Genomic DNA, 25,857 nt, shown 5'->3' with positions numbered 1-25,857 from the left:
AGGAGGAGGATAGGGAAAAGCTTTTCCAAGCCAAACTCCAGCAAATTGAGGTAAGATTCCAAGCAACTTCTGTGTATGAAGGCTTGTTTACTATTGCTTAGTTGCTTGTGTTATTTTTCCGTTAAAAAACAGCTACAGGACAATGCTAAAACATGTGAATTTGATTCTAGATTAGCCCCAACCATGAAGCAAACATTATGGGAATAGCCTTACATGGCCTTTGAACCTGTAACATGTAACTAGTATTAATTCTGTTAAGCATAACTCTCCATATATATGTGCAAGATTATCACTGCGTTTATTTTAGACCAATGGTGCATCGTATATTGTCATCCAATATTCTTTTAATTGTCTATAATCTAAAATGAAAATGATGTTTTTTGTTCAATTATCTATATTTTTCCTTAAAAAAGAAAAACCATAGAAGCACTTTTTGTCAAAATTAAGCAGATGCATTCTAAATGATATAAATATCTGCACCTGACAGTCATAGGTAGTAACTGTCCCCAAAACTTTCTTCAAACAAATAGCTAATGGTATCCCCTCAACTCCCTGACAAACAAAAATCCTGTACACATGTATTTTTTGGGTTACATGCCCTTGAAATGTCTTCCACATCTGAGCTCTTGTCTAAATATGAAACTAGGGGATTAAGTGATTTTTAAAAAAAATGAATCTGTTGAGTTCATAGCGTATAATTATGGAGTTATCTTGGGTGTTCTCTGGCCTGTCTGCAGACAAGCTTTTTTTTTTGGTGTCTAGAAGGGTACATTAAAGAATGACAAACACAGAAAAAAAGATAACTAAGAAGGATTATAAAGAGATCCCTTCTAAGAGAATTACACAAAGTCTTTCCCAAGGCCCTAGCCATTCTCAAAGAAAGAAAGACAAGCATTTTTAACTATAATGTTTGACATCTTGATTGAAGTAAACAATCTTATTTTTATATGCCAGAGGTAACTTTAAAAGCTTAAGTGTTGGTGAAGTTTATTTTTGTCACTAAACTCACCTTATTGTGATATTTTGACCTAAATTCTTTTGTTTTCTGTCCTTATGCAGGAACTAGAGTCAGCTACACTTGATGCAATATCCAAGTCAAAAGTAGGGAGCATATGACTTTTGTATAATCTGGCTTTTAGTTTTCAAATTCATTTGTTTCTATGTTCCTAATACCCATTTCATTTTCTAGTTATATTAACATTTGCTTTAAATGAATACATTTGCCATGTTTACTAAAAGAGATCTATATAAATGGTTGAAACATAGATATTATCTATGATAGGGAGTACTAATGTATCATGTTGTCCTTTGATGCATGCAACTGACTCCACCTAGGATATAGAGCTTAGTTGTTGTTGAATGGGTGTGTTGTGCAAGGTCAGATGTTAAGATTCGGGTCCATTTTGGTGATGATTTAAATTGAAATAAATCCAGATGATTGTATTAGAGTCATTTTGTGATGCCTTACTTTCATATGAAGTTACCTCTGCAATATATATTGGTTCAATCATGTGTAAAAGGGTATATGAAGCTGCGTTTAATAGGTGGATCAGCATAGAAAATAGAGAGGGAAGATATAGAAACTAGGCAAAACATTTGCGGTTTTACCGCTGTTCTACTGTCCCTGTTTTTTAGGTGGAGATTTCTGTCTGACACAGTGTCTTGTAATACCTGTCTCCAGCTCCAAATACAATCTTGTTTTTTTATCCATGTATTTTGGCCTGTCTCAGTCACCAAGCTCAGCTTAAGAGTATGTAGCTCATTGTTTGAGGTTGAAAGGATCTTAGACAGACACTGAAAATTTGATTCCTTTTTTTGGTTTCTTATGAATTATTCTCTCTTCTTCTGTATATACCAGTTACAGTAGTTTCAGCAGTTGTGTCTGTTATGTAGTTGCTGGCCATAGAGGAGTGATCCTCTACATTACACCTATACTAATCTCTTACTCTGTCACGATGCACTATCTGTTTTGAAGTGTTTGAAATGAGTTGTGCGAGAAAGAGATTATAGATCAGGTTAGAATTGGTCCAATTTGGAAAAATTTAATATTCCATAATTAATTCATTTTGTTTGATGTTAGATAGAGCGAGATGGAATGAATGTTGACTTATGTATAATCACATTGTAAAACTGCCGATAGTATTGTAGTTAAGAAATTAAATGATTTGTGTTTTTCTAATTATAGCATGACTGACAGCTAATTGTCTTACAGTCAACTTCTGGAAATTCGTGGCTGAGTTCCCTTATTTCTACAGTTATTGGAAATCTCAAGATATCCATCAGCAATGTGCATATCAGATATGAAGATTCAGTCAGGTTGGTTAACATTAATAAATACCACTTGAGTTCACTTCCTTCATACCATACAACTGTGCATCCATATTGCCATTTAACTCAATTCCCTTGGCTTATTTTCCATATGCTTATGCAAAGAAGTGTTGTGTGCAGTAATCCGGGCCATCCATTTTCTTCAGGTGTGACTTTGGCGAAGCTTGCTGCTGTTACAATGGATGAGCAGGGAAATGAAACTTTTGATACAAGTGGTGCTTTGGATAGATTGAGGAAGGTGAGCAGTTCCGCTTCATTAAGTTAACTATGAACAGTTCGTTGAAGGTTAATTCTTATTTAAGAAATCTAATTGAAACATCTCGAGGTTAGCTTTGACATAAAAGAAGAATTTGGCTAAAGTGCAATAAATAAGTTTCATGTAATTATATGATATGGTATTAGTACACGGAATTAGTTGAAGATTGAAGAAAAGAAAGCAAGATGAAGGAAAACCATTCATGCCTGTGGAAATTAGATCAACGGTGTTTGGCAAGATTGGTGAAACAAATCAAGTTTTGGCTGGCATTGCATTAAGAATTACTTTTGTGAAGCAGCAAAAACTCTGATTTGGCCACCATAAATTTCAATATCAACTTTTTAGAATGTATGTTTTGGTGATTAAGATATGTCTGCTTTGGTTCTATTTATTTAGTTTTGAGGTTTCTTGTTAGATTATCTCTAATTTTTTTTCTTTAATAAACACATATTATTTTTTTTAGGATAGAGCTATAATTCCTTTCTCATCATAAGTTTGAGTGTTTTAACTATAAAAAACAGTTGTAGTATTCAAAAACATGGGAAGAAAAGTAAGTTTGATAAGCCCTTATGAAAAGCTGAATTGGAATGTTACAATAGAGGATGGTGCAAATGAACCAATATTAACAATTGAAAATGGAGAAAAAAGTGAAAATTTCTGATATGGTTATCTTAATTAGCTCGGTAGAGCATCCAGTTAGGAAGCTAGATGAGATGGAAGGTAGATAGGGGGAGGAAGGTAGAGGAAGGCCAAAAAAACCATACATGAAGTAGATCTATTTGTAAATAGTCTCGCTGTAGATATGATACCTGATAGGGATCAGTAGCATCGTTTGATGCATGTAGGTGACCCCACATAGTGGATAAATCTTTGTTATTGTTGTTGTTGTTGTTGTTGTTTATCTTAATTAGCTCCCCTTTGCATAGAGGCTTAGAACTTTTTTTGTTCTATATAATTGTGGAAGAAATTGAAAATATTAAAAACCTTAGTAATATGTCATAATCATTAATCCTAAAATTAAATTGTATTGTGTAAACAATGAAAGATATAAAAATGCTGATTTACGTGAGCGTTTTGCTTAATTTAAAACAAGTTTAATTATTTTGGCTTGAGATTGTTGTTTTTTCATTACAGTCGGTGCAGCTTGAGAGGTTGGCTCTTTATCATGATTCAGACAGGCTTCCTTGGGAGATTCACAAGAGTTGGGAGGATATCAATCCAAATGAATGGATCGAGGTTTAACCCAATTTATTGATATGTCTTCTCAGTCTATGTTATATATGCATGACTATATAACTGTAACTGGCATTATGATATTGGTCTGTGCCATTTCATCTGTTTTTTATTTTGTTCTGTGCTAGATATTTGAAGATGGCATTAATGAACCTAATGATGAAAAAAAAGTGGCTTCTACGTGGGGCATGAATCGTACATACTTGGTTTATCCTATCAATGCAGTCCTTCAGTATCATCGTCTTGGAAACCAAGAAAGAGTTAATCCAGAAATTCCATTTGAGAAAGTTTCGCTTGTCCTCTCGGATGTCTCTCTTACTCTATCAGAGGTATTGTAGTTCTTAATACTTGATTTTTTTATTTTTCTGTTTTCTAGACTCGCACCTTGCATTTATTTCTCAAGAAGAATCTAATTAAGAGAAATCTAGAAGCCTGAATGCATCAAACCCCAACCATGTTTGTTATGTCACACATCATATTCATCATATAGTATGGGTACTTTCGGCTTTGATTTTAAATTTTAAATTTTCAATTTTGAATTTTGGGCCAAAATAGGTGGTATATATCATAAGAAAGTCTAATATTGTGTCTAAAATAATTTTCTTCACTTTCTCCCTTAATTGTGACATGACCTGACCCTCTTTTTCTTCTTTTATGATATGTAATGGTTATGTTATTTTCTATATATATATATGTGATGTCATGTATTACTGTAATCATATCCTAATTTTCTAGGATATTCTGCATGCTGTATCTTGAACATCTTTGCATGTCTGTTCTTGTATGTGCACATCACAGAAGTGTTATCCTTCAGAAGAGCCTTAGATTTCCAAATAACTTTAACCAATGGACATATTTAATATTTTGATGCCTTTTCCTTCTTCAATCCAGGCTCAGTATCATGATTGGATTAAACTTTTGGAATCCGTTTCACGGTACAAGACATATATGGAAGTTTCTCATTTACGACCAGCTGTTCCCATTTCAGAGGCTCCTTATTTATGGTGGCAGTTTGCTGCACAAGCTGCACTCCAGCAGCAGAAGAAGTGGTAACTTAATTGTTGTTTTGTTGAAATAAGCTCCTACCTTTTAATGGGATAGGTATATCAGAGTATGAGGGTGCTCTATAACAGGGTTTATGTCATTCTAGAAGTTGATGCTGACTTAATATTCTTGCATTAAATCAGTTTTCGCTTGTCATGGGATCAAATTCGGCAACTTTGTCAGCGTCGGCGTCGATACATTCAGTTGTATGTGGCTTCACTTAAACAATCATCTAATGTTGATCACGCTGAAATGAGAGAAATAGAAAAGGATCTTGATTCAAAAGTGATTCTTCTATGGAGGTATATGTATTGCTTCTGTTGTACATTGCATCATGATGATAAATGCTATTTATGTTTGTTCTGAAGAATGGGATGCTTTATGTTATACCTAATACCATTTTACATCCCTCATCCTATTTCAAGAATAGCCAAAAGAGTTGTTTCTAGTTTTCTCTTTGGTTTTGCTTATGGTTGAGTCTAATTGGTTATTTTGCTTTTGCACACCATTAATTGGGAGGTGGGGAGGCTTTTGAGCTAGAGGGAAAATATGTAGAGGAAAGTAAAATAGGTCAAGTTTTTCAAATACCTATGTGAAACCTTAAACTAAGGTCAATGCAGACAACTTATGTCCAATCAGGGGTTGCCTCGAGGAGAGCCATATTCGTAAAAAATGTGAAGACAAGAAACTTCACGAAAGTTATTTTCTCATAGTAATTCTGGTCAAACTTGTCCTTGACTGATGTTTGAGAAGAGAAAAGACTAATGCATATGTTTTTTGCCCCCTGGATTATTTATTTATTTATTTATTTATTTTCGTTATGATAAATTTTATGTTCTTTTAGGAGGGGTCTTACTATTTTTGTCTTCTTCCACCAACATTTTTGTATGTCACCTTTTGCTTGGTATGTATAGATTACAAGCTCGTGCCAAGGTTGAGTCTGTGAAGTCAAAGGTAGCAGCTGATGAAAGGAAATTCCGGAAGAAGGGCTGGTTTTCATTTAAATGGTATGTGTATGTCAATTATTATGATTTTCTTGTCTCTTCTTTTCCTCCGGTGTTTGGATAAATGGAAAAGGTCACCGAGACAACGGAAAAAAAAAAAAAAAAAAAAGAGATGGGAGGGTGAGATCCTCCTTAAATGAGCAAAAAATGAAAATAGTTACCTTGAAGCATAACTTTCCAATCTTTCAATATGTCTATGTTGGAAGTCTTCAAAATTTGAGCTTTACACCAACGTGAGTCAAATGTCTAATCTATTATCTATGTCATAATAACGGCTTGTCTGAAGATCCATCATTATTGGTGCAAGAATTAAAGAACCTAAAACTCCAATGGCATATGCCACACATTTGCACAAAGATCTTCCTCCTTCCACTACCAAACTAGCAAGTCGAGGGACAAAGTATTCTGTTATTTCAATCTGTTCTTATCACTCAGAATTATTTTGCTTCCTCTTTTCACTTCTGATGGATTTACTTCAGTAACATTCCCTGCTTTTTCTAAATTATGTTTTTCGACAGATTTTCTGTGTATGAAGATTTACTGTAGTTGCATTTCTATGTAGGCGTGGTGATTCAGAAGAATCCTCTTTGGATGATGCGTCTGAGGGATCAGAGGGTACGGAAGAAACGTTAACCAAAGAAGAATTGCAGGCAATCAATAATTTACTGAGTTATCAGCCTGATGAGGAATCGACGAAGCACTCTTCAAAAGATATGCAAAATATGATCCAACATATGGTAACTGTATCTGTTGGTCAGGCTGCTGCCAGGATTATCAATGTGAATGAGACGGAAATTGTTTGTGGTCGATTTGAACAACTTCATGTGTCAACAAAGTTTAGGCATCGCAGTGTTTACTGTGACTTGTTGCTAAAATTTTATGGTTTGTCTGCTCCTGAAGGTCCACTTACGGAGGTTTGCTTCTGTTTGATGTTTGGTGCAAAATAATTAGCATCTGTTAACATTTATTGTTGTCTAATTTGAAGTTGCTAAAACAAATATTGAACTGGACGTGCAGAGTGTCCATAGTGAGCAGAAGGTAAATGCTTTAGCCGCCAGTTTTGTACACCTACCGATTGGGGAGAATATTGACTGGAGATTGTCGGCTACAATTGCTCCCTGCCATGTTACGGTGATTTCACAATCTTTGGAATGCATTATAAGCCGTGTTACTATATTTTTTGCTTTTATGCACAAACCTTTCTTCTGTTAAAATCGTCTTACCTACTAATAAATCATCAAACCCAAGTAGAGAAATCTTGAGATGATTAACTCTTTTATATAAAAAAACAAAAAGATTTTGAAGGATTCTTAAACAAGTGTTCTCATCAAATCTTTTAAAGAAACAAATTCTTGTAAAGAGAAAGGGTATGGACTTCCATTTTTAACAAATAAAATAAAACTTGAACTGCGAAACGCTAGATCGAAAGAAATCAAACTTTCCAAAGGAGAAGATTATTGTTTTCATTGTTTTATCTTTGGAATTTTTATTACTCGCAGGTTTTGACAGAAAGTATTGATCGTGTCTTAGAGTTTGTTAAACGAAGTAAGGCAGTCAGCCCCACTGTTGCATTGGAGACAGCTACTGCCTTGCAGGTATGTGTGTTTTGTCTCTTTCTTCTAATCATAATAGAAATTTGAGTTAAAAGAAGACCATAATATTGTGTTTGTTCCTGATTTTGCATATATTTGTTTTGTCTTTCAATTACACTTAATAAAAATGAAGAAATTTTAAAATTTATTGGCTTGGAAGGCCTAAAAATGTTTATTTTTTCAAAATGGGAGTCTTTAACTTTATATTAAGCATTAGATAAAAGCATTTAGGGTTTCATATCACTCTCAGGAACTCCTAATGTGAAATATTTCCCCTAGCTTTGATTGAGTGGGATCTTGTTAGAGTGTTTTTTTCCTTTGTGTTAACAAGTCTTATTGGTGATTGCAAGGGCAGATGAAGATTGAGAAAGTGACTCGTAGAGCACAGGAGCAATTTCAGATGGTTTTAGAGGAGAAAAGCAGGTTATCTCTCTTTGTTTTTATCTTTATTTTCTTATTATTTATGTTTTATTTTCTGTCTTTAATCTTTTTGTTACTTTGAATATATTGGGTACTGGATTAGAGTAGCCATAAATAAGAAGAAAATAACATGAAGATAGGATAAAAGATAAGATGCACAATAATTTCTGTACGTGTGTGTTATTCCCAAACATAATATGAAAATTGCACGGAGTATTAGAGACATATTCTCCTGTGTCCCGATCCAATTCTTTATTGCCTCTAACAAGAATTTCCAAGGTAGGGATCTTCTTGAACCACATTTCATGAGATGTGTAGTTTAATGCAGTTATTGTGCCCCAAGGGGAAATTTTCCACCGTTTTTAAGCAGATGAACAAACTTCGAATAACTTATTAAATTTTTCGGTTAACTTAGAAAGGCATAGAAGGCTCATTTACAGATTCCTGGTTCTTGTTGATTTTTCAGATTTGCATTCGATGTTGATCTTGATGCTCCAAAAGTTAGAATTCCTCTCAGATCTCGTGGTTCAGCCAGATGTGATAGTCATTTTCTTTTGGACTTTGGTCATTTTACACTACACACTGCGGTATGCTGCTTGAGCTGTGGGGAATTGAGTTGCACTTTTGTTGTTTGGCCTTTCTATTGACAACGTTGTTTGGCCTTCTCTTGTATGATTTGGTGTTTTTACAGGAAAGCCAGTCTGATGAGCAGAGGCATAATCTTTATTCTCGATTTTACATATCAGGACGTGATTTTGCTGCCTTTTTTACGGACTGTGGCTCTGATTTTGGGAGTTGCAGTTTGGTTAAACCAACTCATGATAGTCAAATAATAAGCTCACCACGGGTCAAAGAAGCTGATAATGTGTATTCTGTCATTGATAGGTGTGGAATGGCAGTACTTGTTAATCAGGTTTGTCTGTCGTGTACTTATCAAAACTGTACTACAGTAATGATCTGCATCGCATTTTTGTTGAGCATAATTTGTTCTTTTCCTGTTTGTGCCTCTGGTTTTCTGAAGATTAAAGTGCCTCATCCAAGTTACCCATCGACATGTATATCCATTCAAGTGCCAAATCTTTGCATTCACTTTTCACCAGAGAGATTTCGTAGAATCATGGAACTGCTGAGCATATTGCGCAAGACTATGGAAACATGTAATCAGCCTACACCTGATAGTTTACACTCCAAACTTGCTCCTTGGAGTCGTGATCTAGTTGTTGATGGTAGAATCCTAGTTTGGAAGGTACTTCTGCAAACCTTTTTAAAATTTTTCCGTTAGTGATTATATTTGAGGTAATAACTTTTTTCGTTAAATCAGAAACCTAAATAGCCCTCATCTTACAGGGAATTGGGAATTCAGTTGCTACGTGGCAAACATGTTTTCTGGTGCTTTCGGGGTCATATCTTTATGTATTTGAAACTGCAGAGTCTCAGAGTTACCAGCGATACCTAAGGTTTTAAATTCAACCCTCCTCCTCCTTTCCTGTTTTAGAATTTTGATATTATTTCCTATTTTAAATTGAAGAGAAGAGAATAAGGAAACATTTATATGGAGAGTGAAATATAAAAATATACTCCAAAGTAGGATGGCCAGTCCATTTACATGTCCGAAATGGGAACTACGTTAAAAGTTAAAACAATCATGATGCAGTAATGTAAAGAGGACAGTTACTGATGAGAGAGGCATCCTGGTTTATATTGACATTTTTTTCTCTTTGAAAATGCATCAAGTGGGTTATTTTAAACTGCATTGTCATAAACTTGACATTCTTTTCTGTTCACCTTATCCTTGATATATTTATTTATTTATTTTTGAAAAAATAAGAATTTCATTAGGAAGAGAGTAGGATAATACAAATTGGGGATAAGGGTTCCCCCATACAAAAACAAAGCAAACAAAAGATTTATCTATGAAGCATAGGTTTCCAATATCTGAACATGTTGGAGAGGGAAAGCCCCCTGTAAAGATTCCGAGATCATCCAAATAATGGTGAAAGCAAAAAATTGCTTCTTTTCTACTGCCAAACCCAAGAAACCTATTAAAAATAAGCTGATCTAGGGTCGCATGGCACACCCAACATTCATGAAAGATACTAACCAAATTGTTCCATTAAAAAAAAACACCCATTGTGCAATGCAAAAAGCAGTTGTGAATTTGGCTGAGTTTGCCGCACCCATAACACACGTCATGGGAGATAGCCTTACGTGGCCTTCAAACCTGCAACATCATTGGTATTAATTCTGTTAGCCCTATTGTTGATGAATGCAACAACTAAGGGTGCATTTGGTTTCCGTTTTCATTTTCAGTGTTTTCTGTTTTCTAGATTTTGTGAAAGAAAAAGTGAAAACAGGAGGTGAAAACAGAAAACAGGATTTTATTGTTTTCACTGTTTTCACTTTTTCCTTCACAAAATCCAGAAAACAGAAAACACGGAAAATAAAAACAGAAAATGAAAACGCAAACCAAACGCACCCTAAGCCTTGTCTTTCCAGGTAGGTTGGCTATAGATAAGATGACACTACAATGCACTATCATAAATTGCTTATGTTGTTAAACCAATTATGATCAAATCTCTTTTAGTAATTTCCTTTAAATTTTTCTTGGCTCTCCAACTACCATTGGATTCCTAACTATCCCCCATTAGGTGCACTATTTTTCCTATAGGACAATCTCCAAAACTTTCCACAGAATCTCCCTTGGTACCCTATTATGCTTAGACTTTATGAATGATAAAGGGAAAGCAGATAACTGCTCCAAATCAAAATGGCAAACCAATTCCCTTTGATTTTCAACAAATGACTTTCTTATTATCGAAGAAAATGTAGACTGTTGAGATTGATCTGCGTATCATATATGTTGGGATGGGGAGTATTGTATGGCTCATGAATTACAAAGAGTGGTATAAGAGATGAGTTTGAAAGTGTAGTTCAAGGCATATGATATTGAAAGTTATTGTATTTAAGAATTCTATTGAGTACTTCTGTCCAAACAAAAATTTTATCCTAGGAAGACCTTTGGGCTCAATTATGGGTTTGTCAAGCAAGAATATAATGGCTTAGGGGAGTCACGTCTCACATGCTGAAGTATTTGTCATAGCACAGCAGAAATATGAAGACCTGTTTTTGTTTTCAGTTTTATTAACAATACCACCACCTTATTTTTATTTTGTTTCCTGTTTCAGGGTTTTATTAAGTAGATATTGAAAACAAGATAGTTGTTTCACTTTTCCCTTTATCCTAAAAATGTGAAACAATGGAAATAAGGTTAGATTTTTGTAATTAAGTTTGTGAATAGAAAATGATAACAGAAAACATTTTAAACACTAAACACGCCCTAGAATCCCTTCTGTGGAGGTAAATAAGCCAGTAGAAGTCTAGAAACTCATTGTAGTTGCTCTAAGACTCCCATTTAATTGTGTATGGAACTGAATGTCTCAAATAAATTTTTACAACCATGAATTTAAGAAGAAATTCGCAATGGGCAAATTATGGACAATAGGGTGCTTATAATGGATGTGAAGATCCTTTAAGCAGTGGGTACTCATAAGCCAAATGTCTTCCTAGAATTTTGTGAGCATCATCACCCATGTGAAAGAAGTTAGAGCTCCTTGAGAATTATAAGTTTTTGGGGGCAGGTGTGAGTACTCACTGGGTTAGCTCAGTCATTCCATTCTAAAGCATACTTCGAATTTCTTTGTGCCATAATCCGGACTCAACCATTTCCCTATTAGGTTTTGATCAGACCTGCTAATTGAGAGATGATATCTCCACTGGTTGGCCACACTTCAGTAAGGGAATCTCTTGATTTTCTCTGTCCTTAGGCATCCCATTCCCACAAGAAGCGGAAATGTGAAGGATTTGTGTGAAAAACCTCATAAATGATAGTACCAAGTTTACCTAGTCCCCACACCTCCCCGTCTGAAGAAAAAAGGATCCAATCCTTGAGTGTTTGATGTATAGGTAATCAATATGGGGATAAAGTCCCCATGTAGTTTATGAAAGAATGCTGTTATCAAATAGGTTTCCATAACAAACAATGATAAACGCACCTAATATGAAATAAAATTATAGAAAAGTAAAGGAAGGATCTGTGGTTGTTTATTGATTATAGCTTTTGGTTAGATTTATTCTATTTTATTTTTATTTATTCATTTATTGTTGCAACTTGAACTTTTTTTGTTTAATATATTCTTGGACTTTGCAGCATGGCTGGCAAGCAAGTCCTTGAGGTTCCCCCAACAAATGTTGGTGGTTCGCCATTTTGTATTGCTATAAGCTCCAGGGGGATGGACTTCCAAAAGGTAATATGATGTCTTCTATTCATCCCAACAAAGTTATTTTATACAAATTTTTGGAGCAACTTTTTGCTCAAAACTGTCATTGGCACCCAATGTTGTTTGGTTTTCCCCCTTAGGATTTACTTTCTTTTTGTTTCTTGAGGTGCTATTGGTCATGTCATGTGACATGTGGTCAGATGCACCTGAATCAATGATCCATGGTGCATTCAAATTTGAGGTTCAGTTAAGAGAAGTAGGAACACTAAAATTATTTGTTCGAGTCAAAGAACCAGTAGGAGTACTAACCACACAACTAGACTTTAACAGCCTTATGAGCTGCTCAACCTGTTCCTTAAAGATGATTTTGCGGCCTCATAAGCGGTTGGAATAGAACATGTTTTGGGGCCAGGTTTGCTGCCTTTAAGGTGTCTGGCTTTCCATGAATCTTCCAGCATGTTTCTCGGGTGTGGCAAGCTTTATTGCAGTGGTCACACAAAAGGTTAGAGGGGTTCTATAATTTGGTGAGTTTTTGAGTGCAGCAGGTTCCACTAAGAGTGCATTGGATTCCAAATTTTGTTCAGTCATGCCCTTCCCATCATGACAGCTCTATGGATTTCCTCTCTTCTAACTTCTGCAAATACTTTCCGAATTGAGGGTGGGATTGCTCTTCCAATAATTCTGCCATGAACTTCATCTTGTTCTACATTGAGGCCTGTAAGAAATTGAATATTCTCCCTTTTCCCGCTGTTTGTTGGTGTTGTTTAGCATCAACAGCTGTATTCCACTTGTAGGCAGCATTTGGTTGCTGTCCATGTCTCTCTAAGACATGGACACGGCCAAACATGTCTCTCGTTTGGTTTAGTGAAACACATTTTTTTTATGGACACAAGAGGACACGGATCGACATGGAGACACTAAATTTGTGTACCTCCAAATAGTTGAGACACTGAGACATAACTTAGTGAGACATTGATTTTTTACACTTATACCCCTATTTAATTTTCAGAATCCCAAATTCACCCTCTTAAACTTGTGTCCCTCCTGTTCCTCTCTCATGCATCTTCCACCTCCCTCTCTGCAACTCCTTAATTTATTCTCAGTAGTTCACCATCCTCCACTCTCCCTCTTCCTTTTTCATGGTGCCCATCGCCTCTCTCCCTCTTCCTCTTCGCAGCACCCGCCACCACCTCTCTCCCACTCTTCGTCTTCGGCCACTGTGCCTTCTCTCTCCGCCTCACCCTCTTCCTCAAATAGTTAGACCTGGGTTCATCTTCTCCGTCGATCGCCACTTCTCCTCCGTGTTTGCTCATCGTTCTTCTCTCTCGAAGGGCTTAGGCTTTGGGTTGTCGTCTAGATCCGCCGGTGGCTTTGGGCTTTGACGGCGTCTCCCTCCATCCACTCTCTGGCGATGCCGTACCCTATGCAAGGAGAACGTCTCCTCCGATCTTCTCACCTTTCCTCCTCTATTCTCCCTTCATTGAATTGTTTTCTATTAAAAAATTGAATGTGTATCTTATTTTGTTTGGGATGCATCAAATTGGATTTTTGTTGTTAATTTTATACATATTAAATTTAATTTGGATTAGGATACTATTGTTTTTGTATTTGTTTGAAGATCGTGGTGCCATTGATGACTGACGATCTAAGAGAGGGAGAAGGACAAAAATTGTGGTGGGGGAATGGTGAGGGTAAAATTGATATTTTGGTGAAATTTTGAGTTGTGTGTTGTGTTGTGTCTAAGTTACCAAAGAAGATAAAACATTAAATGTCTTCTTGTGCCTATGTACTTCTATGTAATTGTGTCTATGTCTTCATTATTTGAGACATCAACCAAACACAACCATAGGTATTGAAGTGGTCAATGTCCTGCTACGCCCGCTTCATTGTGTAGAAATATTTGGTGACATTGTCACGTCCTTGTCGAATTTCTCTAGCTTGGAGAGTGAGTTCATAAATCTGGGATTTATTCCCAAGATCATAATACATCTCCTTGACATTATCCCACAATTCCTTTGCAGTGGTATAGTACATATAGTTACTGCTGATATCCTCTTCCATTGACTTTACCACCCATGTCATCACCATGGAATTTTCGGTATCCCACACATTATATTGTGGGTCGGTGACATCAGGCTGGCCTTGCTCACGGGTGAGGTATCCAATCTTCCTGCTTCCACGAGCGTACATCTGAACTGATTGGGACCACCTAAGGTAGTTCAACCCATTGAGTCGAAATGTGATCTGAACTGAATGGGAGTCACCACCAACCAATACCCGTTGCTCAGATTTTGAATATGAGGGAGTGGGAGTGGCAGTCTCCTGTACATAATTAGTGGCTGAGAAACTGTCAGCCATGGCTGTAAATCAGAGGCATAGTGCTGAGATCCTGCCCTAATACCAACTTGGAGTGTTATATTAAATGTACTGAAAAGCATCAACTTTATCAAGGGATTACAGAAATAGGAATAATTAGAAAACAGGAAAATACTTGCTTAAAATAAAGGAAAGCTTCCAAATAATAAAACTTTCTAAAAATAAGCTAAACTAACAAGGAAAGAATATTATAACTAATCCTATTTACAGAAAAGGTTCATGAAAGAAATCAGGGAATCTTTTCAGATTTGATGTGCTTCTTGACATCTAGTCAATAGGTGCCCTTGGGAATATTTACCCCAACTAAATTCACACACTTGTTGCTTTTGCCAATAATCTTTGCCATTTGTATACTACAAAGACCTAAAGGCATCCCAATGTAGAGGCATTTTGCGTTATACAGGGTTTGGAAAAGGGGCACACCCAAAGGATGTTCTGTAGGCAGCCTATCATGATGCAAATGTTAATAGTTGATTCCACGGTTTGAACCTGTGACCTTGAGGTCACATGAAGACAACTAAGCCCTCTACTACAACTACAAGGACATAAATAGACATTACTTATTGTTCCCTCAATAAGTTAATGAAATTCTTTCTTTTGTTATAGAAAAAAGCGCGCGCACAGATGTTGTAGAAAAAAGCGCACACACACACACACACACACACACACAAAAGGTGGAAAGATGTTGTATTAAACGAGTGAGTTGGGAATTGAAAATAAGATTTCTGACTAAACATACTAGATGAATCTAGGGTAACCTCTTATCTAGGTTATATTATCAAGGAGACCTAACAACATGGGTATTTGCGGCATACAGATATTTGGGGAAAAGTAACGAGAGGTTGCAGTTTTTCACTAATGGATCATTTTTCTTGTGTATCCCTTTTAAGAATAACAATTCAAACAAAAGCTTTGGTTTTTGTGGGAGCTTAAGCTCCAAGAGGGTCCTCTCTATATTGAGAGAGGAGGTGAAGAACTGAAAGTAAGTTTTACTACCAAATTCTTTCCTGCCCTTTGTTGGTCCATGTGGCTTAACACTTGTTTGTTTAAGCATAGTATCACAACTATGTAAACAAAGGTTCAAATTTAGAGGGTTTTGTGGATTTACATATTGCTTATAATAAAATATGAGTTTAAATAAAATGAAGAAAGATTTGAAAAGAAGCACTCCTAAAGAGAGTCTTTAGTCCACAATTTGATGTCTTATTTGGCAGCAAATAGAGTGGGATAAGGTAAAACAAAACAGGACTTTGGCTAGATGATTTCCTTTTTGTTCAACTCTTCAAATTTGGAAACTCCAAGCGTCCGAGTTTAAAGGAACTGAGTGTTGAGATGAAACCAAGGTTCTAAGCTGCCACTCTGTTCTATACATCGAGAACAAATTAAGTTGTTCTGAGTTTGTTTTTATGTTTCCTTTCCTTCAGGCATAACCTTGTGAAGATAAATCTATATGTGGGAGGATACATAGATCTAGAATATTTCTGGTTTCCTTAAAAAATTGTTTACTTGAAAGTGGCGAACAAAAAGGTGTCTGTTTATTATCTTTAATGAATATATTTCTTCCTTCAGTTTTTGTATAGCTAATTATAAATACTGGACCATTCAGCAACATTCTGTTAAGCTTTTAGTTTTTGTTGGTCTATTCATTGAGAATGTGTACTCCTTTTTCTCCCCTTGTTAAACTACTTCCCATTTCTATTTGAAAATATGCATTACTTTACAGGCTCTGGAATCTTCTAGCACCTGGATTTTGGATTTTCGAGAAGAGAAGGAGAAGGCTAGGTGGTTTAAAAGGCTTATACAAGCCACTTATGAAGCATCTGTATGGCATTTTTAATGTGCCCTCTTTTCTATTCCCCTTTTCATTTCCTTAGTTTTATAAGTTATTATTTTCGTGATATTCGTTATTGACTTCTTTAATGTATACATGCTGCTTATGTAGGCTCCCCTATCTGTTGATGTTCTAGATGATTCAAACAGTGATGCTGCTTGCGACAATGTTCTTAATACAAGTAAAAAATCAGCTGACATTGTCATAAATGGAGCATTGGTAGAAACCAAGCTACTTATATATGGAAAGGTTAACGTGTTTCTTTTACGCCTTTCTTTGGAACACATAGGGAGTAAGCACCATATAATATATAGATTCAAATATATTTTCTTGATACATATTTTCTAAGGCATATTTTGTTTCTTCTTGTCACCTTTCTCAAATTTTGACAGGAGAGAAATATCTGAGGTATTCTTAATCAGCATGTTCCATGTTGCATATATTCCCACCAAATGTGTAATCTTAATATACCCTGCTTCATGCCATGTACTAGGATAGATAATGAAATTTTAAGACCAAATTGTGTAGGGTCTTTCTGATTTCCTATTTTCATTTTCTTTATTTTCTTATTTCAATTTCTTATGAACAAAACCGTGAAAACAGAGAATGGAAATGGTTAATAAGATTTTATTGTTTTCACTTTTTTTTACAAAATGTAAAGGAAAAAAAAAAGGATATAGGAAATGAGAACAGATCACAAAGACAAAATTATACTTGTCTAATATATAGGGTTGAATAGTTGCTTGACATTAGGTCTATCCTAGTCTCCAATTCAAAGTTAGGATTGAGAACAACCTAATTTAGCTCAAAAAGCTAGCTCAAGGTGGAAAGAACTAACATTTCCAAAATGTTAAACTGTAAGTTGAACCCGTGTTAATGACTTCTATTGTATCTATGTTAAACAATGTTTGGCTAGTATTTGATGGCTCAGACTCTTGTTCAAATCATGTGTTTTTTGGCACTTTGAATTAGTGGATATTTTTTTTTCCTAACCTTCCTACCACGTAGTTGCACTAGATCCAAAGGTTAATGTCATTTTGTATTCTCGCAAAATTGATTGAAGCATACCTGTTTAACGTTTGTGCAGGCAGGGGACACCTTAGATGGGAAATATGGCGAGTCTCTAATGCTTGAGGTTATTGCAGATGGGGGAAAAGTATGTGCAAATAAGCTTCTACACTTGTACTTTGATAGATAAAATCTCAGAATTGCCCTGGATTGGTGAATTTTTTTAAGTATTATGTTATACACATTTATCTTTATCTATTTGAACAAAAACACAGAAGAAAAAAAGGTGGTGGCTATTGTTCTGCATTTTGGTAGTTGAAAAAACCTGAGCTTTTTTTTCCTTGGAGTTCATTTGGCATGCTTTTTTGTTTTCAAAATTATTTTAGTAGGGATCCTCAATAATACATGTTACATAATATTTTTTACACACGGTGTCTTAGCATTTCCTGTTGTTAGAATATTTAAATAGAATAGATTTAGAATCTCAAACTTCGTATTAAGGAAAATAGTGTTGTTGAGAAAATTGGGTTTAAATAGGGAAGGAGAAAGAAGAGAAGAAATACTGAAATGATATGAAATGCCTTGATTTGATTATATTGTAGTATGTTACATGAGGAACATCCATGCCCGTTTATAACAACAGGAAATTGCTTATCATTTCAAATAAGGAAACAATCCTAGGAGACCAAAATAATTATGACCCAGCAATTAAGGCTGAAGATAGTGCAATATTGACTAGGTTTGCTGGTTTTTTTGTAGCAGAAAGAGACAAGATCTTTTGCAATGTGTAGTAGATTCCACTGTTTGGAGTGTTTGTTTGCAGTGCAATTATCATACCTCCAATGTTAGATTATAGGAAAATGAATTTTACGGGATAGGAATAGACGTTTTGCTTTTGTTTTGTGTAAAGCTCATGATTTATTTAGAGGACTTTCTCTCTCAAATTTGTTGAGAGACAGGGAAGCTACGCTTCATATATATCTTTTTTCTTTTGGTTTTTGCTCTTGTATGGCGGATCCCTTATCCTCCTTTTTCTTGTACTTTTCTTCTTTCGGTCTTGATGACATTCCTTTTTCAAATAATAGTAGTTCAACAACAATGATATTGTGGCTTATGCTTTCTTACATAGATGCATCTGGCTCTTGCAAATGCTGACCTGACAATGAAGATGAAGTTGCATTCGTTGAAAGTTAAAGATGAACTTCAGGCTCGTCTGTCAGTGACCCCACAATATCTGGCTGTTTCTGTCTTGAAGGAGAGTGTATCTTCTTCACCCTCTGCTTTATTTGATTCACATGGGAAGGATGCATCTCTTGGATTTCCTGATGATGATGATAGCTTTAGTGATGCTCTATCTGATTTCATTTCTCACGTAGAAGGGGGAAACCATTTACATAATATGGATTTGGATATGCAAGGGGGGATGGGGATTGCTTCTGATTTTGAGACTCTTGAAAGCTTAATACATGAAAAAGAAATTGAGAAGGGAAAGAACACTCCTCGGGAGGTATATTATGAGGCTGAGGGAACTGATAACTTACATTTTGTGTCTGTCACCTTTGCAACAAGAAGTTCAAGCTCACCTGATTATGATGGTATCGACACACAGGTATTTATGGATTCTTAATGATTAATTGTTGTTTCTTGTATACTCTATTCTTTTATGATATATGACATGAACTATCTCTCCTAAAAGTTTTAGTTGTTAGGTAAAGGACACACAAATAGTTATATATCTAATACGTCTCTTCATACAAGAGCTTCCTTTATCCATAGATCTAGAAGAATGGAGGTAACAAGGACCAATTTAGACCTTTTGGTTATAGAAGCTTTGATACCTTACACGATCTATCCCTCATAAGAGTTTAAGTTATTAGATAGAGGCACATGAATATATATATATATATATATATATATATATATATATATATATATATATGTAATGGACAATGTTATGTTTACATTTCTGATTGATAATTTTCAGATGTGTGTTCGAATGTCCAAACTGGAATTTTTCTGCAACCGACCAACTATTCTTGCTTTGATAAGCTTTGGCTTGGATATAAGCTCTGGAAATAAAGGGAAAAGCGATACAAGCACTATAGCCACTTCTCCTGAGCAAACTTCCATGAAGAAGGATAAGACTGATGAAAAAGAACGTGTTAAAGGATTGCTAGGTTTTGGTAAAGAGCGTGTAGTATTTCATTTAAACATGAATGTGGATAGTGTAACTATTTTTCTTAACACGGAGGATGGTTCTCAACTTGCTACCTTAGTACAAGAAAATTTCCTAGTGGATCTTAAGGTAATGGTATAACTTTTATTAGTTGATCTAGAATCCCCTTTTCCTTTGTGATTTTCTACATGGAATTCTTTTCATATTTACCTTAGAGGTGTTCTTTTTTTTCTGTCACCCATCTAAAAACTGAGATATCTTCTTGTCTAGGTTCATCCAAGTTCTCTTTCTATTTGTGGAACATTGGGAAATTTCAGACTTCGTGATACATGCCTTGGAGCAGAACAATGTTGGGATTGGCTTTGTGACATACGCAATCCTGGTGTTGAATCACTTATAAAGGTTTCTCTCTGCTCTCCCCCCCCCCCCCCCCTTTTTTTTTTTCTTTAAACAGAAAAAAACCCCTCAAGTCAATGAACTGTTTGGAGATCCTCTATCTGTTCTCTTTTTATTCATTCCAAATTTTTAAGCTTTACTGTTGTACTTTTTCTTTTCAGTTCAAATTCAATTCGTATAGTGCTGGAGATGATGATTATGAAGGATATGCCTACAAACTGCAAGGTCAACTCTCAGCTGTTCGCATCGTTTTCCTTAATAGATTTGTGCAAGAGGTATGCTAAAAATCATTGAATTTCTTTAAAGCTGTTTGCATCATCTCTTGGTTCAGATTCCATTTGACATGAACCATCTGTTTGCAATACCTGACTTTATTTATTGAAGTAATATTATGATACCTATGCAGATAATGGTGTACTTTATGGAACTTGCCACCCCTCGTACAGAAGAAGCAATCAAACTTGTTGATAAAGTTGGAGGGTTTGAATGGTTGATTAAGAAACATGAAATAGATGGAGCTACCGCACTCAAGCTGGATCTTTTACTTGACACTCCAATTATCATTTTTCCAAGGGATTCACTGAGTAAAAAGTAAGTACAAGTTTTAACTTTCTTTATTATTATTATTATTATTATTATTATTATTAGGTGTCAAGCCTCAGTATAAACATGAAAATTTAGTAGGGTGTAAATTGCATTTCTAGGTGATGCATTATAAATCTGAACTTAGGATAACTGGGACTCTGGTGTTTAGCTGAACTGATATACACATTTGTGGGTATATTGCTAGTTTGCTACCATTGAATGATGTATATTTGGAAAAATGAATTCTCTTCTTTCATTGCATTTCAAAAGGAGAAAATAAAGTTTGAGTGAAAACAGAAGGCAAATGGAATCGAATTTATATCATATGTTATAGAGTCTAATATATGGTTAGTGGATTAGGTGAAGGTTAGCGTACAAGGTGAATGATTAGTGGAGATTAGTGGAGTTGTTAAGTGATTAAAATAGTTGTAATTATGACTATATATATGTGTATCAATTCTGGTATGATATCAAGGGAATACACACACATTTTCTTGAATCTCTGTTTGTAACATGGTATCAGAACCATGGTATCTGCCTTGAAGAACGGTGAAACTACTGTGTTTGGCCTTCTCTTCCGTGCATTTCTCCTTCCTATTTTGTCGCTGTTTGGATGCTTTCTCACCTCACCATTAGCTCACCCTCTCTCTCTCTTCTTTTCGAGTTTAATTAGCGAAAAACCACCCTCACCCGCCGCCAGCAGCTCATTGTCCATCTCCAAAAGCCATGCTTCTTTGAGTCACTTTTTGAGCCAGTTTCCGACGTTTTCACCCATCACCGAGCATACCATCGTTTTCTTGTGTCATTCCGAGTTGAACGAGCCCAACTACACCCTTTGCCATTGATGGGCGCGCCTACACGCTCCACCTGAAGGGGCTGCCTCGATCAAGCATAAGCTCCATCTCTTTCGTTCAATCTGTGTCGTCTTTCTTCACATTTTCGGTCATCTTACTGGCATTTTCTTCCACCACTGATCCCATCGTTCGACTCGTCTCGTTGTTCTAAGCCCAATGGACCCAAGATCGTCGCCGTCGGAGCTGTAACGCGCCTCCATGCGCCTCTCAAACTCTCCATGCGCCTCTCAAACTTTGCTGCCACCATCACTTCATCTTAGATTCCCAGATTGCACTGCAGCCGTTCGATCAGCATACGAATCAACGGCTCTGATTTCGAAGATTCTCCATCGTTTGATCCATGTGCAAATCAACGTCACAGATTCCACTTTCACCATGTCCGTCCCGGCTCGTTACCAGTGATCCGCCTGACCCTTTTGCGTGTTTGCCTGTGTCAACCCTACCGGGTCCGTGACCCGCATCCGCATTCAAACCGTGCCGCTGATGTCAGCATAATGCCGAGTCAGCGCGCTAACGTGGTTCTCTCTCCAATCAGGCTTTGCTATGTGTCTCCTTTCAGCTGACATGGCAGATCTAGCTGACTGCTGATGTGGCATCTTCGTGTGAATCCCTCCTAAGGTTTTTTGGTGTCCGCTTTTCTATTTTTCACTGTTTTTGCGATTTCCGCTCCGATCTTGCTGTTTTCACATTTTACAAGTATATTTACAATTCTCATGGAGAACCAGTTGCCTTTCAACCATTCCATTTGCACCATGTCATCGTCAGCTTTCATACAGTTTGCCATCTTTTTGGCAGTATTTTGGCAGTTCCCTGGCAATTCCGTCTGCATTTCTTTCTGGCAATTCCGTCTGCGCTCATTCCTGTTAATTTCTGCAATTTTCCTTATTCCGTTATTTTGAATAAGTTTTAAACTCAAGTTTCCACTCGAGTTTTAAGGGAATATTAGAGTATAATATGTGGTTAGTGGATTAGGTGAAGGTTAGTGCAGTAGGGGAATGATTAGTGTTGTTGTTAAGTGATTAAAATAGTTGTAATTATGAGTATATATATGTGTGTATCAATTGTGGAATGATATCAAGGGAATACACAAACACATTTTCATCAATCTCTGTTTGTAGCATCTTATATCATCCTCTTCCGTGTATGATATGCTCTTGGTTTACATTTTTCTCTCTTTTCTTACTCTCTCTTTTATTTAAACAGTTGTTTTATCAATGTAAAACATCGACTCTCCTAAGGTTATGTTTATGAGTTGGGATTTGGAGGGGAAGGATGGAAATGGAAGGGAACGGCCTAAAGAATAGAATGAACTTAACTTTACTCTTCATTACATGAGTAAAGTGTAAGATCCGGGTACCAATATAGCTACACTTGACAAATAATACAGAGAATAGAGTAGAATATAGTGTGTGGTAGAAGATACAGCAGAAGAATAAAGTAGAGAATAGAAGAAGATGGAATAGAAGCAGAGGAGCTGAATCATATTAGTTAGGTATCATTCTTGCGTCTGAAAATGTTAAGGAATGTAAGAAATGTGCAGAAAAGGAAGATACATGTAGCATTTGAGAGGCTACTACTTTCCTATGGGTTCTGTCCGGCCTAATCTCCAACCAAAGTCATGCTAAGTCTCTTCCCTCTTATAGATGCTCATTTTTCTCTCTCCTCTGATAAAATGGCCCCACTTGACTACTCTGCCAAATTGATAAGAGTTATTTACAAGAATTTTCCTCCGAAATACCCTCAATTTCTATTTCTTTCCCCTAAACCATAAGATTATGCTAGTTGAATGATAAAGGCCATGCATGATTTCGATATCTGCATATCTTTTGGGATCATGTTGATATTCAATGTTGCGAACTTGCGATGGGTGTAGGTTAACTTGAAATCAAAAGAGCCTTAAAGGAAGATTAAAGTTTTGGAATCTGGAAGCTTTTTAGGAGAAAGTTGAATTATAAAGGTCATGCATGGTTTCGATATCTGCATATCTTTTGGGATAATGTTGGTATTCAATGTTATGAGCCTGCAACAGGTCTAGGTTAACGTGAAAGCAAACGAGCTTTAAAGGAAGATTAAAGTTTTGGAATCTGGAAGCTTTTTAGGAGAAATACTTCATGATATCTTCCATTATAGCCTAACCACTCTTAACAGTAGAGTGACAACTGTCATATTCTCTAACTAACTTTCTCTAACTTGGCTAATATCCCAACATGCCCCCTCAAACTGAGGGGTGTAGCTTCTGTCCTCCGTTTGGTTCTGAATTTTAGAAAGGCACTGGCCGAGAGAGGTTTAGTCATGGTATCTGCCATTTGATCAAGTGAAGGAATGTGCTGCTGATGAACTTCCTTCTATGAGATATAATCTCGATCAAATGTACCACGGCTTATTTTCTACTTGACCAGGATAGGAGATTAGGACCTACGAAGATGCAGAATCCACTTGTGGAATTTCAATCATCAATGTCATTGCCCCAATCTGAGCCTGTTAAGCCATAGATTCTGTTCTCACTTTCCTTTGCTTTCTGAAATTGCAACCTGTAGTGTATACTTCCTGCCGAGTACCTCAATATCCTCTTTACTGCCTTCCAGTGACTCTCAAGTAGCTTATGCATAAATTGTGATACTTTATTCACTGCAAATGTGATGTCAGGTCTAGTGACCGTAGCGTACTTCAGGCCTCCTACCACTGACCTATACAAAGAGGCATCCTGAAATTCTATATCCCCATATGCAGAGCGCTTTAATCCCGAGGTCATTGGTGTTGGCATGGGTTTGGCTTCACTCATTTTGGCTTTTGCTAGGAAGTCTCCTATGTACTTTTTTTGTGAGAGCTGGATTGTTCCATTCAGCTGTTTTTCTGTTTCAATTCCTTGAAAATAGTTTAGTTCTGAAATTTAGAAAGGCATTGGCTGAGAGAGGTTTAGTCAAGGTGTCTGCCATTTGATCAAGTGAAGGAATGTGTCGCACATGAACTTTTTTAACTTGGCTAATATCCCTAACCAGTCCTGTTATATTTTCTACTCAATATCATTCTCAACCAATCATTTGGTGAGAAATATCTTTTTTCTCATCATTTAACTTTCCCTTTTTTTTCCCTTTTGTGTTTCCCCTACATCCAAACAAGGCATAAACCTTAAGCTAATTATGCTATAGAATATAGAGCATGGTTGGTTTTTATATCCGACAATTTGAGAATTGTAATCTCATTTCTTCTTGACTTGCAGCTTTATACAACTTGATCTGGGTATGCTACAGATTAAAAATGAATTCAGATGGCATGGATCTCGAGAAGAAGATCCTTCAGCTGTGCATATTGATATACTTCATGCTCAGGTATGCATCTGTTGCCATCTGTGCTATTGCTATTATATTTCTTTATATCTTTCTTACTCCAAGTTAACTGCAGATTCTAGGAATTAACATGTCTGTTGGAATTGATGGTTGTCTTGGAAAACCAATGATACGGGAAGGTCAGGGATTTGATATATTTGTCCGTCGAAGCTTGAGGGATGTGTTCAGGAAAGTCCCAAATTTTTCACTTGAAGTGAAGGTATGCTAGTGATTAATGTTTTCTTTCAGTTAAGCTTTCTTCAATGTGTCTAAATGAACCAGCAATCATGATGAATTATCAATTTTTGGCTCACATTACCTCTAAATGGAAAGAAGCCCTAATGTTTAATATCACCTTGTGCAATAAACTTTGTCTGCTTTGGTTTTATTGGATCACTTCTGTGTCAAATTGCTGGTCATAAGAAAAGCAAGTTAAAAAACGTATTTTGTAGCTTAAGAGTTGGTTAAATGGCCAGTGGGAAATTTATCTATTTCATTCCATAGTAATTAAGAATTATATTATACTTGTTTGATGTTGCTATGTGGAAGACAATGAAACTACCAATAAAAAAAAGTTGATAAGCAGAGAGTGCCAATAAAACATGCTGAAATTCTAATCTGACATTGTAACTAAATTTTCATTTGTTTTTATTACCTCTTATGCAGGTTGATTTATTGCATGTTATAATGTCTGATAAAGAATATAAGGTGATTTTGGATTGCACTTGCTGGAATTTAAGAGAACCACCACGGCTTCCTGCAAGCTTTCGTGGTGGAAGTTCTGATTCAAAGGATACCATTAAGCTTCTGGTGGATAAGGTTAATACGAATAGTCAACAACTGTTGTCACAAACCGTTACAATTATGGCGGTTGTGGTGAACCATGCCTTACTGGAGCTCTGTAATGGCACTGGTGGGGAATCACCTTTGGCTCATGTTGCTGTGAGTATTGATTATTACACACCTGAATTTATTTTTGTTTTAGTATTTGGCAATAGTCTTACACCAAACATGTCTAGTCCACAGAAGACTGCATTTTAACACTGGACCTATCCGAATCATAATGTATCCATTGTCAGATTTCATCAAATACTTTTCTTTGATATCAGTTTGAGTGTGCTTTACTATTTAGTTTTCTCACGTTCCTTCAT

The 25,857-nt window shown here is 36.1% G+C and overlaps 1 protein-coding gene across 2 annotated transcripts in view; it reads left to right on the top strand.

Annotated features, from left to right (window-relative positions):
• The window catches only part of LOC107639630 (calcium-dependent lipid-binding family protein), a 45,291-nt gene that overhangs the window by 3,519 nt on the left and 15,915 nt on the right, over positions 1-25,857 (top strand). For both annotated transcript variants that reach the window (XM_088502104.1, XM_088502105.1), the window contains exons 5-33: positions 3-50; positions 1,060-1,101; positions 2,213-2,316; positions 2,449-2,566; positions 3,719-3,820; positions 3,946-4,146; positions 4,709-4,866; positions 5,005-5,163; positions 5,776-5,868; positions 6,428-6,779; positions 6,883-6,996; positions 7,365-7,460; positions 7,813-7,880; positions 8,344-8,464; positions 8,569-8,790; positions 8,899-9,123; positions 9,225-9,334; positions 12,085-12,181; positions 16,254-16,352; positions 16,473-16,610; positions 17,449-17,517; positions 18,499-18,978; positions 19,354-19,674; positions 19,816-19,947; positions 20,103-20,216; positions 20,348-20,532; positions 24,601-24,709; positions 24,783-24,926; positions 25,373-25,648. In XM_088502104.1, coding sequence (XP_088358230.1) covers positions 3-50; positions 1,060-1,101; positions 2,213-2,316; positions 2,449-2,566; positions 3,719-3,820; positions 3,946-4,146; positions 4,709-4,866; positions 5,005-5,163; positions 5,776-5,868; positions 6,428-6,779; positions 6,883-6,996; positions 7,365-7,460; positions 7,813-7,880; positions 8,344-8,464; positions 8,569-8,790; positions 8,899-9,123; positions 9,225-9,334; positions 12,085-12,181; positions 16,254-16,352; positions 16,473-16,610; positions 17,449-17,517; positions 18,499-18,978; positions 19,354-19,674; positions 19,816-19,947; positions 20,103-20,216; positions 20,348-20,532; positions 24,601-24,709; positions 24,783-24,926; positions 25,373-25,648 — 4,497 coding nt within the window. The remainder of the gene's footprint in view (positions 1-2; positions 51-1,059; positions 1,102-2,212; positions 2,317-2,448; positions 2,567-3,718; positions 3,821-3,945; positions 4,147-4,708; positions 4,867-5,004; positions 5,164-5,775; positions 5,869-6,427; positions 6,780-6,882; positions 6,997-7,364; positions 7,461-7,812; positions 7,881-8,343; positions 8,465-8,568; positions 8,791-8,898; positions 9,124-9,224; positions 9,335-12,084; positions 12,182-16,253; positions 16,353-16,472; positions 16,611-17,448; positions 17,518-18,498; positions 18,979-19,353; positions 19,675-19,815; positions 19,948-20,102; positions 20,217-20,347; positions 20,533-24,600; positions 24,710-24,782; positions 24,927-25,372; positions 25,649-25,857) is intronic.

Source organism: Arachis ipaensis, chromosome B1 (genome assembly GCF_059453495.1).
Source record: "Arachis ipaensis isolate K30076 ecotype BB chromosome B1, ASM5945349v1, whole genome shotgun sequence".
In the NCBI taxonomy this organism is placed as follows: domain Eukaryota; kingdom Viridiplantae; phylum Streptophyta; class Magnoliopsida; order Fabales; family Fabaceae; genus Arachis; species Arachis ipaensis.
The sequence above is the reverse complement of the archived record's forward strand: the minus strand, read 5'-3'. Positions and strand labels throughout refer to the sequence as shown.